The sequence below is a fragment of the Fistularia commersonii genome, chromosome 26 (assembly GCF_037954325.1).
Source record: "Fistularia commersonii isolate RoL2024-O1a breed Wild chromosome 26, RoL_Fcom_v1.0, whole genome shotgun sequence".
In the NCBI taxonomy this organism is placed as follows: Eukaryota; Metazoa; Chordata; class Actinopteri; order Syngnathiformes; family Fistulariidae; genus Fistularia; species Fistularia commersonii.
The window spans coordinates 6,248,225-6,262,424 of record NC_141309.1 but is presented as its reverse complement, the minus strand read 5'-3'; the positions used below and the strand labels follow the sequence as shown (position 1 = coordinate 6,262,424).

General features: G+C 40.7%; 1 protein-coding gene across 6 annotated transcripts in view; it reads left to right on the top strand.

Moving 5' to 3' along the window:
* Positions 1-14,200, top strand: part of osbp2b (oxysterol binding protein 2b) — a 43,007-nt gene that overhangs the window by 21,406 nt on the left and 7,401 nt on the right. For 3 of the 6 annotated variants that reach the window (XM_086174419.1, XM_086174416.1, XM_086174414.1), the window contains exons 3-10: positions 5,690-5,940; positions 9,328-9,526; positions 10,450-10,573; positions 10,916-10,982; positions 11,427-11,579; positions 11,776-12,021; positions 12,159-12,279; positions 12,859-12,962. In XM_086174419.1, the coding sequence (XP_086030545.1) occupies positions 5,690-5,940; positions 9,328-9,526; positions 10,450-10,573; positions 10,916-10,982; positions 11,427-11,579; positions 11,776-12,021; positions 12,159-12,279; positions 12,859-12,962 (1,265 nt within the window). Of the gene's footprint in view, positions 1-3,237; positions 3,330-5,689; positions 5,941-9,327; positions 9,527-10,449; positions 10,574-10,915; positions 10,983-11,426; positions 11,580-11,775; positions 12,022-12,158; positions 12,280-12,858; positions 12,963-14,200 lie in introns of those variants that run through there. The other 3 variants (XM_086174417.1, XM_086174415.1, XM_086174420.1) reach the window with 2 other exon arrangements.

The following is a 14,200-nucleotide window of genomic DNA, read 5'->3' as shown; positions in this document are numbered from 1 at the left end:
TCCACTCTGATTACACAGGTCCAAACAAGCTCACTACTAAAATCATATTACCTTGTTAGGGAAAATATTAGTGAGATCTCACCCTGCTTTGTGCCATAGCCTGCTTACTACATAATCCCCTGCTATATTATATTTTGTTTGGATTTTCCTATTATTCCATGGTGTACTGTATATCAAACCCAGCCTTACTTATTTGTTTAATTAACATGAACACATCTCATTTTAATTCAATGAATTCAGATTCACCACAAGTTCCAGCTTCCGGAATCACCACCCCTCAAACCTGTTCATTCTTTTAGTTTGAAAAACTTTGAAAAATCAACAATACTTAAATAACAAAAGATAACGTCCATCACGGGGTTGACTGTAGTTTGCAATTTTCTAGTCTGTGTCTGCCAAACCATCTCAATGTCAATGTGTTTGTTTTGCACTGGCATGTCAGACTCTCCCTCCTGTTCAAAAGTACTGTGTTCTGAGCATAACTTATGATTGTTAAATATATATTTAATGAGTGCACAGTCAGGTTTTTTATGAATGACCTAACATTATTTTGATGTTGACCTGTAAAATGCTGTTAATTACTATATATGTTCAAGTTCCATCTCAGTATCCAAATATTTCTACCACACGCTTGGTTTCCTTGTTTTCCTGCCGCATTGTGGTGTCTTGTCAGCCAGTCCTGGCTCCACTTTTCTGACAGCCCATCCTTTGGGATGTGCAGAAAGACAAGCCTTGATAGCTGGGAAGCATATTACTGCTACTCTGCCAATTACATTCACCCAACAGCCCTCCTTCCTTGCTCCACCCCTGTCTCTCTTTGCACGACACTGCATTGACCATATACAGTAGATGGACTGAAGGGCAAAGAGGCTATTTGAAACGAAGGAAGGTGGATGAGTGCGTGATGCCGTGATTTGAGATGGTGTGACCTACTTTGCATCCAAGAAACAGATACCCAGTAAATTATGTCATCTTGATGAAGTGGAAGATCTGGTTGAGACACATTGGGAACTGGAAATTGACTCGCATTTCTGTCTATGCAGGGTTCTCCAGGGTGGTAGTCTGTGGGAGGAGGAATGGGGGATGTGGTCCGCCCTTGAGACATGACTTGAGTGCTAATGTGCTTCCAGGCTCACAGTGTCAGCTTCTTTGAAGAGCGCCATACACTTTGGTCTTGAGGGACGATGAGGTACAAGCTGTGACATGGATATAGACACCATACATACTGTTTACAGACATAAAATGAGTATGAAACCCAGGCTCCCTTTTTTTTCTCATGTTACATCTGTGACACACGCTTGACAGAGTTGCTCTCATCATTTCAGATGTGAGTGATAGAGTGAAGTGAAAAGGACTGTGTCGGAACAATTTGTGACCAGGGTTCACTATTTCAGAATTGCCTTGTTTTTAGCTACATGGTGGCTTGCTGTGCATTTAAGTAAAGATGAAGTGAGACAAGTACCGTAATTTCCATACGATAAGCCGCAACTTTTTTCACTTAAACAACGATGCAGCTAATATGTGGATTTTTTTTTTGGGGGGGGCTAACGAGCTTCATGCTGCTAAAACATTTATCTTCGTCAAATCGGACCAATGAAATGACCGGGAAATTCTGAGTTTGTTCAACTCCGATATCGAAGATGATGACTTTGACGGTTTTAGTACGCAGAAGGAAGGCCAAGATAGCGATCGGCTAGCCGGTGCGGCTTATATTGAGGTGTGCTCAATAGTCCGGAAATTATGGTACTACAAAAACAAATTAAAAACATGTGCTTTTACAGTATTCATACAACACGTTGTGTTTGTGCCACATAGGAAGCATTCAGTACTAAGGATGTGTGAAATGTCTCCATAAGACTCACATAACAAATAAAACGTAATCCTAGTCGGGATATTCATAACTATTTGAATTTGCTTAATGCAAATAAGCATTTTAAAGGTCCAAAAATGACCTATGAGGACTTCATATTGTAATCAAATGTTCACCTTGAATTATTAAACTTATTCAGCAGTTATTCCACTTGTTCAGTAAGTGGAAGGCTGTGATAAGCCAAAAAAAGTCGAGTACCGCTGCTTTTATGGTATTCACAGCACTGCCGTCAAGTCTCGCTCGTCTCTTGATAAACTTCATTGAATTTCCACACAAGCCAGTCGCCTCAACCCCCTCCCTGGAAGCGATAGAGAGCCCTCCTTTCTTCAGTCCAGATGGCGACAGAGATACGAGCAGAAAGGAATTAGTCGCACTTTGCAAAGATAGTCTGGTGCTTATGTTCTGTCAGAGTGGGCATTTTCTTTGTACATTGGTCCAAATCAAGACACAACTCTCAACAACTTTCAAGTTCATGCCAAAATTCCAACAGTTTAAGCATTGCAGTGCAACAGATTACAAGTGACGGTAAGTAATCACAGCCAATATGAAATGGATATGTTTCATTTTCATGATTGTGCTTGTGTCTTACAAAATAAAGATAAAACTGGGATTTTTATGAATACCTTGAATGGGAATCAATGGGCTAAAGAATTAAAATATTTCCCCCTCTGAGTTTTTGCTGAGTCTAAACAGATTAGATTTGTGTTATGACACAATTGTCAAAGTTAACTAAAGCTAGTATAATGAGAAATTCATTTTCAGATGCTGTAATCTTGCAGATGGGATTGGCCCATAAAGATCCGAAACCAACCAGAGTATGTTTGAGAAATTTCTGTCATTTAATGGTTGTTGGCCCTCCCGGTGTCCGATTGCTTGATGTAAAGCTATATTTGAAAAGTGTCAACTAGACTGGAGTAGAATTTGAGTAAATTTATTCAAGGTAAAATGAATTGCTGTCTGGTTTGAGGATGTCCAAAATTAGGCAAACTTCCCCACTAACTTATCTGTTGAAAGAAACCCTTTAAGAAGTATGTTTGAGGAGGTTCTCGTAGCAACTGGACTGGATTTTCTTGTACTACTAAAAAAAAAACCCAAAGTACTTTAAAAAATTGCTTTTTTTCTATTCATCATCTTTATTTGTATATTTTGATTATGGAAATTGTTACATTTTGTATATACCCGTGTTTCTTATATCCGCTAGTGGGTGTGTTGTGGCGACATTTTCTGATGCGCATCCCCTTCTATTTTGTTGCAGTGTGTCGGCCCGTGTGTCGACAATTGGCTGGGCCGTGTAGTTTTTGCCGCTGGCCTTTTAATGGGCAGACAGTGTTTGTGTGAAACCCTATTCAGCTTGTTCACACATTAGTTCAGGGGCTGGAGCTCGGCAGCGAATGCAGCTTCTTCCTGGCTGAACTTTTGTTACCTCTGGGTGAAATGGACACCCGGGAATGCAGACATGGTGAGACATATTTTCTCTCCTTCTATTCATCCCCCCAACACGTTTCTCCTCTTCCTACCTTTACTCCCGTTCACATGACAAGTACAACTGTTCTTCAACAACTTGTTTTTGTGAACATAATTGGAATATTGTCTTGTTGATTACAACCTTACTGTTGTATTTTAAATACTCTTAATTATCTGCAGGTCAGTTCTACACTGATATGTAGAACTGACCTTCAGAGTAAAATTTTGTTTGAGTAAAATATCAAACGTTCTGTATGTTTGCCGTAACTCAAGCTTTTCGCCTCAACGGGTGTCAATAGAATTAATGTAATGTAGTTAATTTAGTTGTGTATTGTAACCACACAAAAATAAACACCATTGTGAATGTGGTGACTTTGTGGGTAAAATATGGAATAGTGGATTTGGTGTCAAGGTGGCGAAAACAAAATGGGAAGGAATAAAAAAAAACTACCAAGAGATGGTTCATACAATTTTATTGGGCAATATTAGCCTTTCGCAGATGTATCATATTGGTGCCAGAGCTTGCGATATGGAGACATTTTTAGAGACTATTTAATTCCACAAGCTGTTCTTTGGCCAAGTTGGAAATTGTCTTTGCTTTTGTCCAGCTCCAATGGCTCTTGAAAATTTCTTCTATGGTGCGGTTATTTGGGGGACCTGATCGCGGAGGTGGCCCAGATGGCCCTGATCCCACCCGCCCCACCAAATTTCCAAGGCATTCTGATGCTGCATAATCTTCAGTCTATTCTGGGTTGACCATCGGGGCTTCTGCGTCTCCAGCTGGCTGAAGGCCCCATGGCTGCCTCAGACACAGTAGAAATTATAAAAGGAAAATTTAAAACACCTGAGTTGCCTCTATCTTCAATCTCTTCTGAGTGTGTGGAACTGGAAATAATCACTGCATTTCATTTGTTGACTCTACAGCGGCACTGCCAGCTAGCTGTTTGTTTTACATGACATAACTATTTTATTCCTATAACCTCTCAACAAACAGTCTACAGTTGATAGATACTAAACAGTACAGCTGTTTAATTGTTATATTATTTCTATTCATATGTCATTTTCTGAGTTTCTTACAAAACTGACACACATACACTCCACTGCCAAGTGTGATATATGATGCCAAAAAATGTTAAATATTTGTAAATAAAGCCCGCTCCATCCATCACATAGGCATTTAACACTGTGTGCAGTCCATGAAATTTCCAAAACTGGTTGAATTATTATGTCCCTCATTTTATGTCCCTCTCTAAAATTGCATACATATTTGTGCATATTTGTGTGTGTATGTATGATTTGAGCAGTGTGACTGAATCTGACACACGTATTCATGAACTGCAGTTTGTCAATCAAACAAGTTTGATGTTTTACCGGAGAGGGAACTTGAACCACCTAGGATTGTGTCACAGTTCCACCGGGCCCTCGCTTATATCGAGGACAAATTAATTAAACGCTGCAATGTTTCTGCCAAAACTACCCAGATTGTTTGTGAAAGCGATTCTTGAGTCAAACCTCTCATGAAGCCTGTGTCCATTTCTCCTTTCAGCTTGATAACAGACTTAAAAGTGTGACATTTCATACTCGTCCAGCTTGAGTCTCTGAGACAGAAAAGCAGCACTTTCAGACGTTGATGGCTTAGTGAGGGAAGCACTCCAACTTTAAACCTCGGTGTTACAGAAGTATATTCAGCCTCTAAGAATGATGCCTCCTCTACCTCCATGTCCCCATTTTCACCTTATATTTCTATTCCTACTTTTTTTCTTGATGAAAGGACTTCCACCTATGTGTTTCCACCGTATCCCCGCCATATGGGCTTCTTTTGTCTGATTTATTTATATAATTCAAACCACTCGTGCTCTCTTTGCTTTACTGTGAGGCTATTCCTCTTCATTGATTTATATTTAAGCACCTGAGCACATAATTGTTTAAGCTCATAATCCAGTTTCCTTGGAAAAAAAACAACAACTTTTTCCCGAGATTTTCTGTTGAGATTCTCTTTTGATCTGGTTTACGTCAGTATTATTTTTCTGTTTGCAGCGAGTGAACGTGAGTACTGTAGGGCTGATGTTGCAACAGCGTTCATGTGTTTTCTGTGTGCCCTCGTGTAACCTCGTTCCAGTGACGTCACCGAGAAAGGCGGCTGTTACAGCAAAGGCTTCTAACTATGGATGATCCTTTTCTATGAAAGAAACCCAATAAATCAAACATTTACGTTTGTTGTCATTGACAACCAGAATTTTCATTTTTACCGTGAGTCTTTTTTAGGCATATTCCCTATCTGTGATTATTTCTTTCTTTGTATCACAAATCACAGTGAAGCCATGCTACATTATCTGTGTGCCTGTTTTTTTCTAGATGACTCTGGAGATGAGGAGCCCACATCTCAGTCGGACCACAGCGACATTCAGGGAACCCTAAAGGTTCTCGTCAGCAAACTTGACGACCTCAGCACCTGTAATGACCTGATCGCCAAGCACGGGGCAGCATTGCAACGGTCCCTGAGTGAACTCGAGGGTCTTAAAGTCCCAGTAGAAGGCGGGGAGAAAATCAAGGCGGTCAATGAGCGTGCCACCCTCTTCCGCATCACTTCCAATGCTATGATCAATGTAAGTATCCCAGGCAGCACAGACCATGGGATTCTGCAGTGACTAGCAGCTAGCGGGGAGTTATATTCATCATGGCGTCATCATGATTGATGTGACTTAAGTGCCGGTTGTCATTAATACCGTGTTTAGGGAGTGATGAGAAATGAGCTCAGCTCACAGTACTGCACGGTAAAACAGGAGCGCCAATGAGTTATTTCTGAAAGGCAATGATACATCAAAACTGTTAAGTAATTTGAAATGAGTTCAGTTGAGTCAGTGATGTCAAGACATTTCTCCTCAAAGGCTCTATGGTAAGATGGTAAGATGGTAAGATCCTCTGAGAAAAGAGTCACAGAATGACGTTCTGTGAGAGTCTCATAATCCCGACCAAATGTTTAATCTTATTTGCATAATTAAACAAAGCAATGTAAAACACAGAAAGGTGATCATATTCGGTAATGCTGGATCTGATCACCAGCATCAGGTGTGTAAGTTCACTTGTATCTAGGCCTTTTTCACTTCTCCTCAGTTGTGCGCACCCTGGGGTTGAGTTCATTTTGTGCGTAATAGTCGGGGGGAAGGTTGCGTGATCGCAGCTTCGATTTACCGCCTTCTGATCTGAATTAGAAAAAGACAGTCTTGTGAATAGAGCCGACAACCATATGAAGTATTTTCATCTTCTTGCCTCTGAATTTGTTTATTCTTTGGGCAGTGGGTGCTTATTACACTATAATGCACGTCTGCGTTATTTGTCTGGTAGGTTTAATTCTAAAAGGTTTACATCTGTTTCACTGACTGCTAATATGTGGTTAAGCTGCAAGTGTTCTGACAGTATGATTTATTTCAAACCGCACAGAAAAGGGATTATTACTTTGTGCTAACACATTGCATAAGGAGATTTGAGCCATTCTTGTTTCAGATAAAAAGGACATGTATAGATGGCGCTTAAATTATCTGTAAGGCCATTGCTCAAAATAATTATCCCGTTGTCTCCTTGCTGCCACATCTTTTTTAAATTAACTCTTCTGGAAAATTGTAACTTTCTGGACAAGCATGAAGTAGAACCATTTGACTGCTGAAGTTATTAAATTGACATTAATTTTGCGGAGAACCAGCTTTTAGTAAGAAGAATATGCTTCTATTCTGAATATGTACTCCGTAAAAGAGTCTAGTTGTAATAATATGTTGTATTCAGAGCTGAATGGCCATGGGGGTTGGTGACCGACTGTAACCTCTGAAGTTTGTAAATGAATATATATATATATATATATATATTTTAGAATGCAAGTTAGCAAATACCCATCCCTTCCTGCGTGGCCGTGCAGCTACTTGTAGCCTTTGATCAACCTTGCGTTGCCCCAGCGGAAGTCGCATGCAGTCTGAGTCCTGATTGGAGACTCAGCAGTTAAAATGTGGAACTGTCAAAGTTTTTAAGCGAGTGTTTAGTTTCGCATCATGAGGAAGCGGATGTCACCATCACATGTGCCTTTTGTATTTAAGCTGTAACACTGACATTGATAGTTGAGACACTTCTTGCGAGACCGCTGGAGGTAAGAGATGAAACAGAGATGTTGTGTTTTTTTTCCAGAACTGGTCACATATATATGTATCATCGTATATTGTATGTATGTGTATTTTCATGCTTTTCTTTTATTGCTACTTGTCCTATACTTATTCTTATTGCTACTTATACTTGAGTTCTTATAAACATTATTGCTGCTGTGACAAGGATCGCTATCAAACTAAATTGTGCTGCACAGGAATGTGCAATGTCAATAATGATCTTGTTTGTATATATATATATATATATATATATATATATATATATATATATATATATATATATATATATATATATATACACACACACACACACGCATAAATCTTTCTACTTATATACCACCACTCCTGCCTTTACTCCCTCCACATCTTCTCAAACTCTTCCTTGAGGCCCTGGTATTTCTCCAGCTACTCATGCACTTTCTCGCTGATGTTACTTGGGACTTGGAATTGCTGCATCCACCGCTATGTCTGATGGACTCATCTGGATCTAGAAATCCCAAAGAATCTTACGCTTGGTTGTTCTGCAGCGTCATTGGAGGTGCCTTCCACCTCCATCCCATCTCTACCAGTCCACTGGCATGATAGCTCAGTTGTGACTTCGATGCAAGAGTGTGGGGGTTTGGATCCCGCGCAGGGTAGATTGTCCACGTGGTTCCTGACACAACCCATTACAGTAACAAAACCAGTATGTTTGTATATACAATATAAATAGATATATACAAATGGAGAAGGGCTGAGAATAAGACATTGCTGGAATGTGACTATGCCAGCAACCCCCTGTGGGAGGAGGTGGTACAGTATGTGATGAGGATGTCAGAAACATGTGTATGCATGTGTGTCTGTGCGTGCATGTATATACATTACTTTAGTGTGCATAACTGGCTATTCCTGTAAATGGAAATGTACACTCTAAATACAAATTACCAACAAGGCATCACAGGTTATCTTACCGTGTGACACATTCATCACTTCGTTGTCCTCCTGTCTGCAGCAAACACTCAATATAAATGGATCTTGTTAAGTCTCATGCCACTGCTTGCACAGGAGGGTAATTTGTCAGATATAGTATGGAGAATCATATCACTTCTGTATTATACCCAAGCCGGGGGTTAAAGCAACATTGAGCCCTCAGTGCTACAAAATATTCTGAATTTAAGTACTAGAGATTTGTAAAACTATTTGTGGGGGCTGTGCCCTGTGACACTTCTATGACATTTCTGTCATGGGACCTCGCAGCTGTTGGTGTTAGAGGTAATTTACTTTCGAGGTTACTTTGAGGCAGAGGTGGTGGAAAATGCTGACATTTAATTCATCCGTGAGCTCAAATCATTTGCCACACAGTGATGATGGCGCCTCTTGACTTAGCCATTGCCTTGTATACAGAACTTTCAGAGACACATTTAAGAATCTTGGCAGACACTCGAAGAATATATTGATTTTTGCAGTGATGACAAATAGCCCCCGATTCAAAAATGTACAGCACAAATCCCTCCATCGCTTTTCATGTCCCAAGTTATTTAGTTTCTGCTTGGATTTTATCAATAGCAGTCATTTTTTTTGTGTGTGTTTTATTTTTAAATGATATTTTAAAAGTTTTTCCAAAACCTTATTACATTCCTTCATCATATTCACCACGTTGTGACTATGTTAAATTACCCAGGGAAATCATTTCACCCTCAAGCTTAAAGTAATATTTAGATGGAAAAAAAATCTTTGCATATGGTGTGTTTTTTTTTAGACATTGTAAACTTTTTAAAGTAAATGACCTTTTTAGACAGTAATATAGAAGTGAAACTTTGCCTATGGTCTATTTGGCTATGCGCTGAAGGTCTTGTGTTACCACAGGCTTGTCGTGACTTCCTGGACCTAGCTGAAACTCACAGTCGGAGGTGGCAGCGGGCGCTGCAGTATGAGCGAGAGCAGCGTGCTCACCTAGAGGAGACCATTGAGCAGCTTGCCAAGCAGCATAACAGCCTGGAGCGAGCGTGGAGAGAAGCTCCCACGCTTGTATCCAGCACACCAAGTGCCCCCATCACCAACAAGGGTGAGACAGACTGACCAACGGGTCTCAGTGATGGACAGAACCTCGCTATCTAAAGGTCATGCGTAACCCGGGGCTTGCCATCATCAATATTCATCTTCTCGTCTGAAGGGTTTTGATTAAATTATTTTTTAATGAGAAATGTTACTTACTTATTTATTGCCTTTCCGAGAGCAACATCGTTGTTCGGTGGCCCAGTGAAGGGCCAAATTGTCCGATTTTCCGCAGAGGTTATCTCCCCTGAAAATACTGGGAGACACAGGTGAAGCGTTGACAGCCAGCTAAAAGTAAATGGATTGAAATTGCGATTGGGAGATGCCTCAGGACAAGTTTGCTCCCCCTGGTTAATTTCCAAGATTAGACAGAAGAGACTGAGGCACATTTAAAGCATTTAGTCCGAAATGGATTGTCTCACTCCATCTCTCTCTCACAAGCCCAATCTTGTTTCATTTTGTTGTACAATCTCCAGATATTCTGTATAAAAATACTGTTCGTTCCTCAAGCTTTTTTAAATAATTCATCATCGGTAACATAAAAAAGAATCTCAGCTGAAAAAAGACATGGAAGAATAATGTGCTATGAAAACATTTTCAAGATAGATGTTTGACTGAAGGTTTTATCCTCCTCATTATTAATAGTCACTTCATTAAAGAGTAGCAGGATTACTCGAGGAGTGGCGCCTCAGTGTTGGAAGCTATATTTTATTACCATGACAGGTCACTGAATATTGAATGTAGACATGAGAAGAACTCCTTGAGGAATTTCTGTCATTGAGGCCGGTTACCCAGCTGAAACAGCCTGTTTTTTTCTAAGCTGATTATTTCTTGATTAATCACCACGAGTATGTGATCACCTTCTAGAATACAAACTCACCAAGCATGTGACGCTTCTGTTTGGAAGCACTCACAATTTCTCCTTCCTGACAGAAGGGAGCGAGAGGCCGCTGAAAGAAGAGGCGAGTGATGAAGATGAAGATACTGAATACTTTGATGCCATGGAGGATTCCCCTGCCTTTATCACAGTGACTGCCACTGAGAACACACAGCACAGGTCGGTCTCACCCAGGGATCCATATTGTTTTTTCCTTTGTTTTGCCTTTTTTAATTTGGAAAACTGTTGGAAGTGAGAACATGTGAAACCACTATGGGTTATCTCTCAGCATGATCTAATGTTTTCTAGTATAGAGTAACAATTAACGCGCACGCACGTGGTTATGGTTTGCTCTTCTCTCTTGCCACTCAAATCTATTGAGTTTGAAACTAGACAACTCTCGTCTGATCTGATTAATAAAACCCCATGCTCTATTTCTTATCCCCCTTGTTTTTATGCATGTTGCAAATGATAGAGGTGAATGAAAGCCTCTGTGCCAAGAGCTCACATTTTCTTTTCCAGGCGATCTCAGAGCAATTTGAGCGGAGCAAGTGGGGGTCAGTCTAATGACTGGAACCAGGACGACCATGTAAGTCTTTTAATAATCCGACTAATAGCCCCGACCTCTTGCATACTGCATACTTCAGTTGTTGGATTGTTCTCCACAAGCCCACAGCTCGGTGATTGATTTATATTCACTTATTGTTCCTCTGTAGTTGTTCAAAAGATCCTCGCTGCCTTGTATTATGTGTTTCCCGATGTGTCATTGTCCCATTCATAATCCAAAAGACATAAGTCCCATCATTCATTGAAATCAAAAATCTGCACTGCTCTCTTCTCGCCGCTCTTTTGCCGCCACTTCTCTCTCACGGACACGTCTTCTGTTCCCTCCCCTAAAGCGTCTCACTTTCTGTGCCACTCACATCGTCCTTGAAGTATATTTCTCCAATTTTAACATGTTGAATCTCCTTGTTACCCAAACTTTAAAGGCTTCCTCTCCTCCCCAACTCTCTTCCCAACACACTAATCGCAGATGTCTCCAAGCTGCAATGAGGTGTCAGGGAAGGAGCTGCAGCCGCGCAGACAGCGGAGGACTCATATCCCAGACAAGCCCAACTACTCTCTTAACTTGTGGAGTATTATGAAGAACTGCATTGGGAAGGAGCTCTCCAAAATCCCCATGCCTGTAAGTATGTAACCCTCATGTTATGTGGGGGGACAATTTGACCCATTGGGTCAATGGGTGAAATGGGTCAAATTGACCCTTAACATAATATGAGGGTTAAGCACGGGTCGCATGTATGTGCATGTATTCATGCTTTCACACTAATGTAAATAGATTGTATTCATTAAGATACATGCCTCTTCAATTTTCCTTTCAGGTGAACTTCAATGAACCTCTGTCCATGCTGCAGCGTTTAACGGAAGACTTGGAGTATCACGAGCTTCTGGACAAGGCGGCGCGCTGTGACTCTTCCCTCGAGCAGATGTGCCTGGTCGCCGCCTTCTCCATCTCCTCCTATTCCACTACGGTGCACCGGACAGCCAAGCCCTTCAATCCCCTCTTGGGCGAGACCTACGAGCTAGATCGCCGGGAGGAGTTTGGTTACCGCTCGCTGTGTGAGCAGGTAACAGCGAAGCCACGATAACATTTCCTTTTTTGCAAAAACACACGCAGCGTTACGCTACATCTGCTTCATTGTTAAGCTAAGGATGCATGACTTTAACATTCTGCTTGTGGTGTTTTGTCTGTTTTTCGTTTTAGGTGAGCCATCACCCACCCGCAGCTGCACATCATGTGATTTCCCAACGAGGCTGGACCCTGTGGCAGGAAATCACAATCGCCAGCAAATTCCGTGGCAAATACCTCTCCATTATGCCTCTGGGTAGGGCATTTCATATTCAGCCGGGAAGCAACCAAGTTACATCTGTAAACAGTGGCTCCACCACTCAAAACAGTCACAACATGTAGAATTGAGTTAATAAAATCTCTGCATCCACGTTAAAGAGGCAAACTTCTGACCCGCTCTTTTAGCACCCATGCCAGAGGAGGAGGTTAAAGACGAAATCATGATGGCTTTATGACCATTTTGACACAATCATAAAATATGGATATAAAGGGAGCTCTGTTGCACCAGAACAGAGGAACTCAAGGGCTTTTTATCTCAAATAAATGAGATTTATTGTCCAACCAAGAGAGGCAGTGATATTCATCTGACTTCTCTCATATTCTCTTCTGAAGTGTACCCACATAGAAAAGAAAAAAAAATTGAGGTTTTATGGTGAAATATGTTACCAGCCATCCAGGATTACTCCTCACAATGTGACAATGTATTTTCAGTGGCTGATATAACACATTTTCAGAGCCGAAGCAATTGCTTGTCTCTTCCTTTCACATTTATAGTTGCAGTCCAGTAACACAAGCGGTTTTTCATCTCATGCTGTCGCTCTTTGTCCTTCCCCAGGTGCCATTCACCTGCAGTTTCATTCCAGCGGGAACCACTACGTGTGGAGAAAGGTCACCTCTACAGTGCACAACATCATTGTGGGGAAACTGTGGATCGACCAGGTCTGTCTGCTCGCACTTGTCGTTTGTTGCCATTTATTTACAAATCCCTGAGCGATGTCCTATTAAGTCTGACACCTCCAAGGTGGCCTGTATGTATCCTCCTCCTGTTTTGCAGCAGGGAGGCAGAGCCCAACAGAGTTCAGTGTTGTAAAGAAAGGAAACAGAGCTTTGTCCAACGTGTATGAATAGTTTCCCAGACTTGTGGGATTTCTGTCTCGCATTTATATCTGATAAAACCCCAACGTTGTTAATCACCTATTTCGATATTTTTTATGTTTTGTGATGTATATTAATTTACAGGCTTCCACTCTTGTCTCACTTGAAATTTCACCTTTGTTTTGTACATATTTTAAAGACATCATTGTATTGTAAAATATTTGCAGTGTGGCTTGTTGTGTCAAATTACTCCATGCATTTTGAGACTGTATGCAAATAGAAGGTGGGTTTGTTGGTCTCCTCAGGGAAAAAAAGTAGGGATTGTAGGCAAAAAAAATTAAATAAAACACATCCTGATGGCAATTGCTATTCTCAGGCAGGAGATGAGTCTAGAAAGAACAAATTCATGCAACAAATTACTTCAAGGATTTTATTCAGGAAACGGTAGCATGTGTACCTTCACACAAAACACACTTCCACCTGCATAATGACTATTTGCGTGCATATAATATATGTGGCATTGTAAATTTTATGACTTCAATTCACCATGTTTGATCATGACCCTGCATTATATCGACATATTTATCATTGAGATCAGGTGAAAATATGTCTTGCAGTTCTGTGAATGTATACGAAGGATGTGATTTCATATCCCAATCCCGAAAATTGGGCCGCCTGAAGGGAACCAATTACTGTGTTAAAAATTTAATGATGAAGGAAACCACCCTGGTGGAAAAGCTTTTGAAGTGAAACATGTCGTATGAAGTGAAATATGTGACATGTAATGTGTGAGAAGGAATCTAGCACCTCTTAAATAAACGAACAAACAAAATAATAAGAAAAAAACTCTATCTATCTGTCTATCTGTCTATCTGTCTATCTGTCTATCTGTCTATCTGTCTATCTGTCTGTCTGTCTGTATTTGTATATGTATGTTTAAGAGGTGTGAGGTTCCTTTTCACACATTTGTGGCTTACCATTTCAGTTGTGTACTAATATAATGGCTCTTTTTCTTGATCCTTTGTCTGAAGCATAATGAGCTGGTCCGGGCATATTTTGCCACTATTCATAGCTCATTGCAT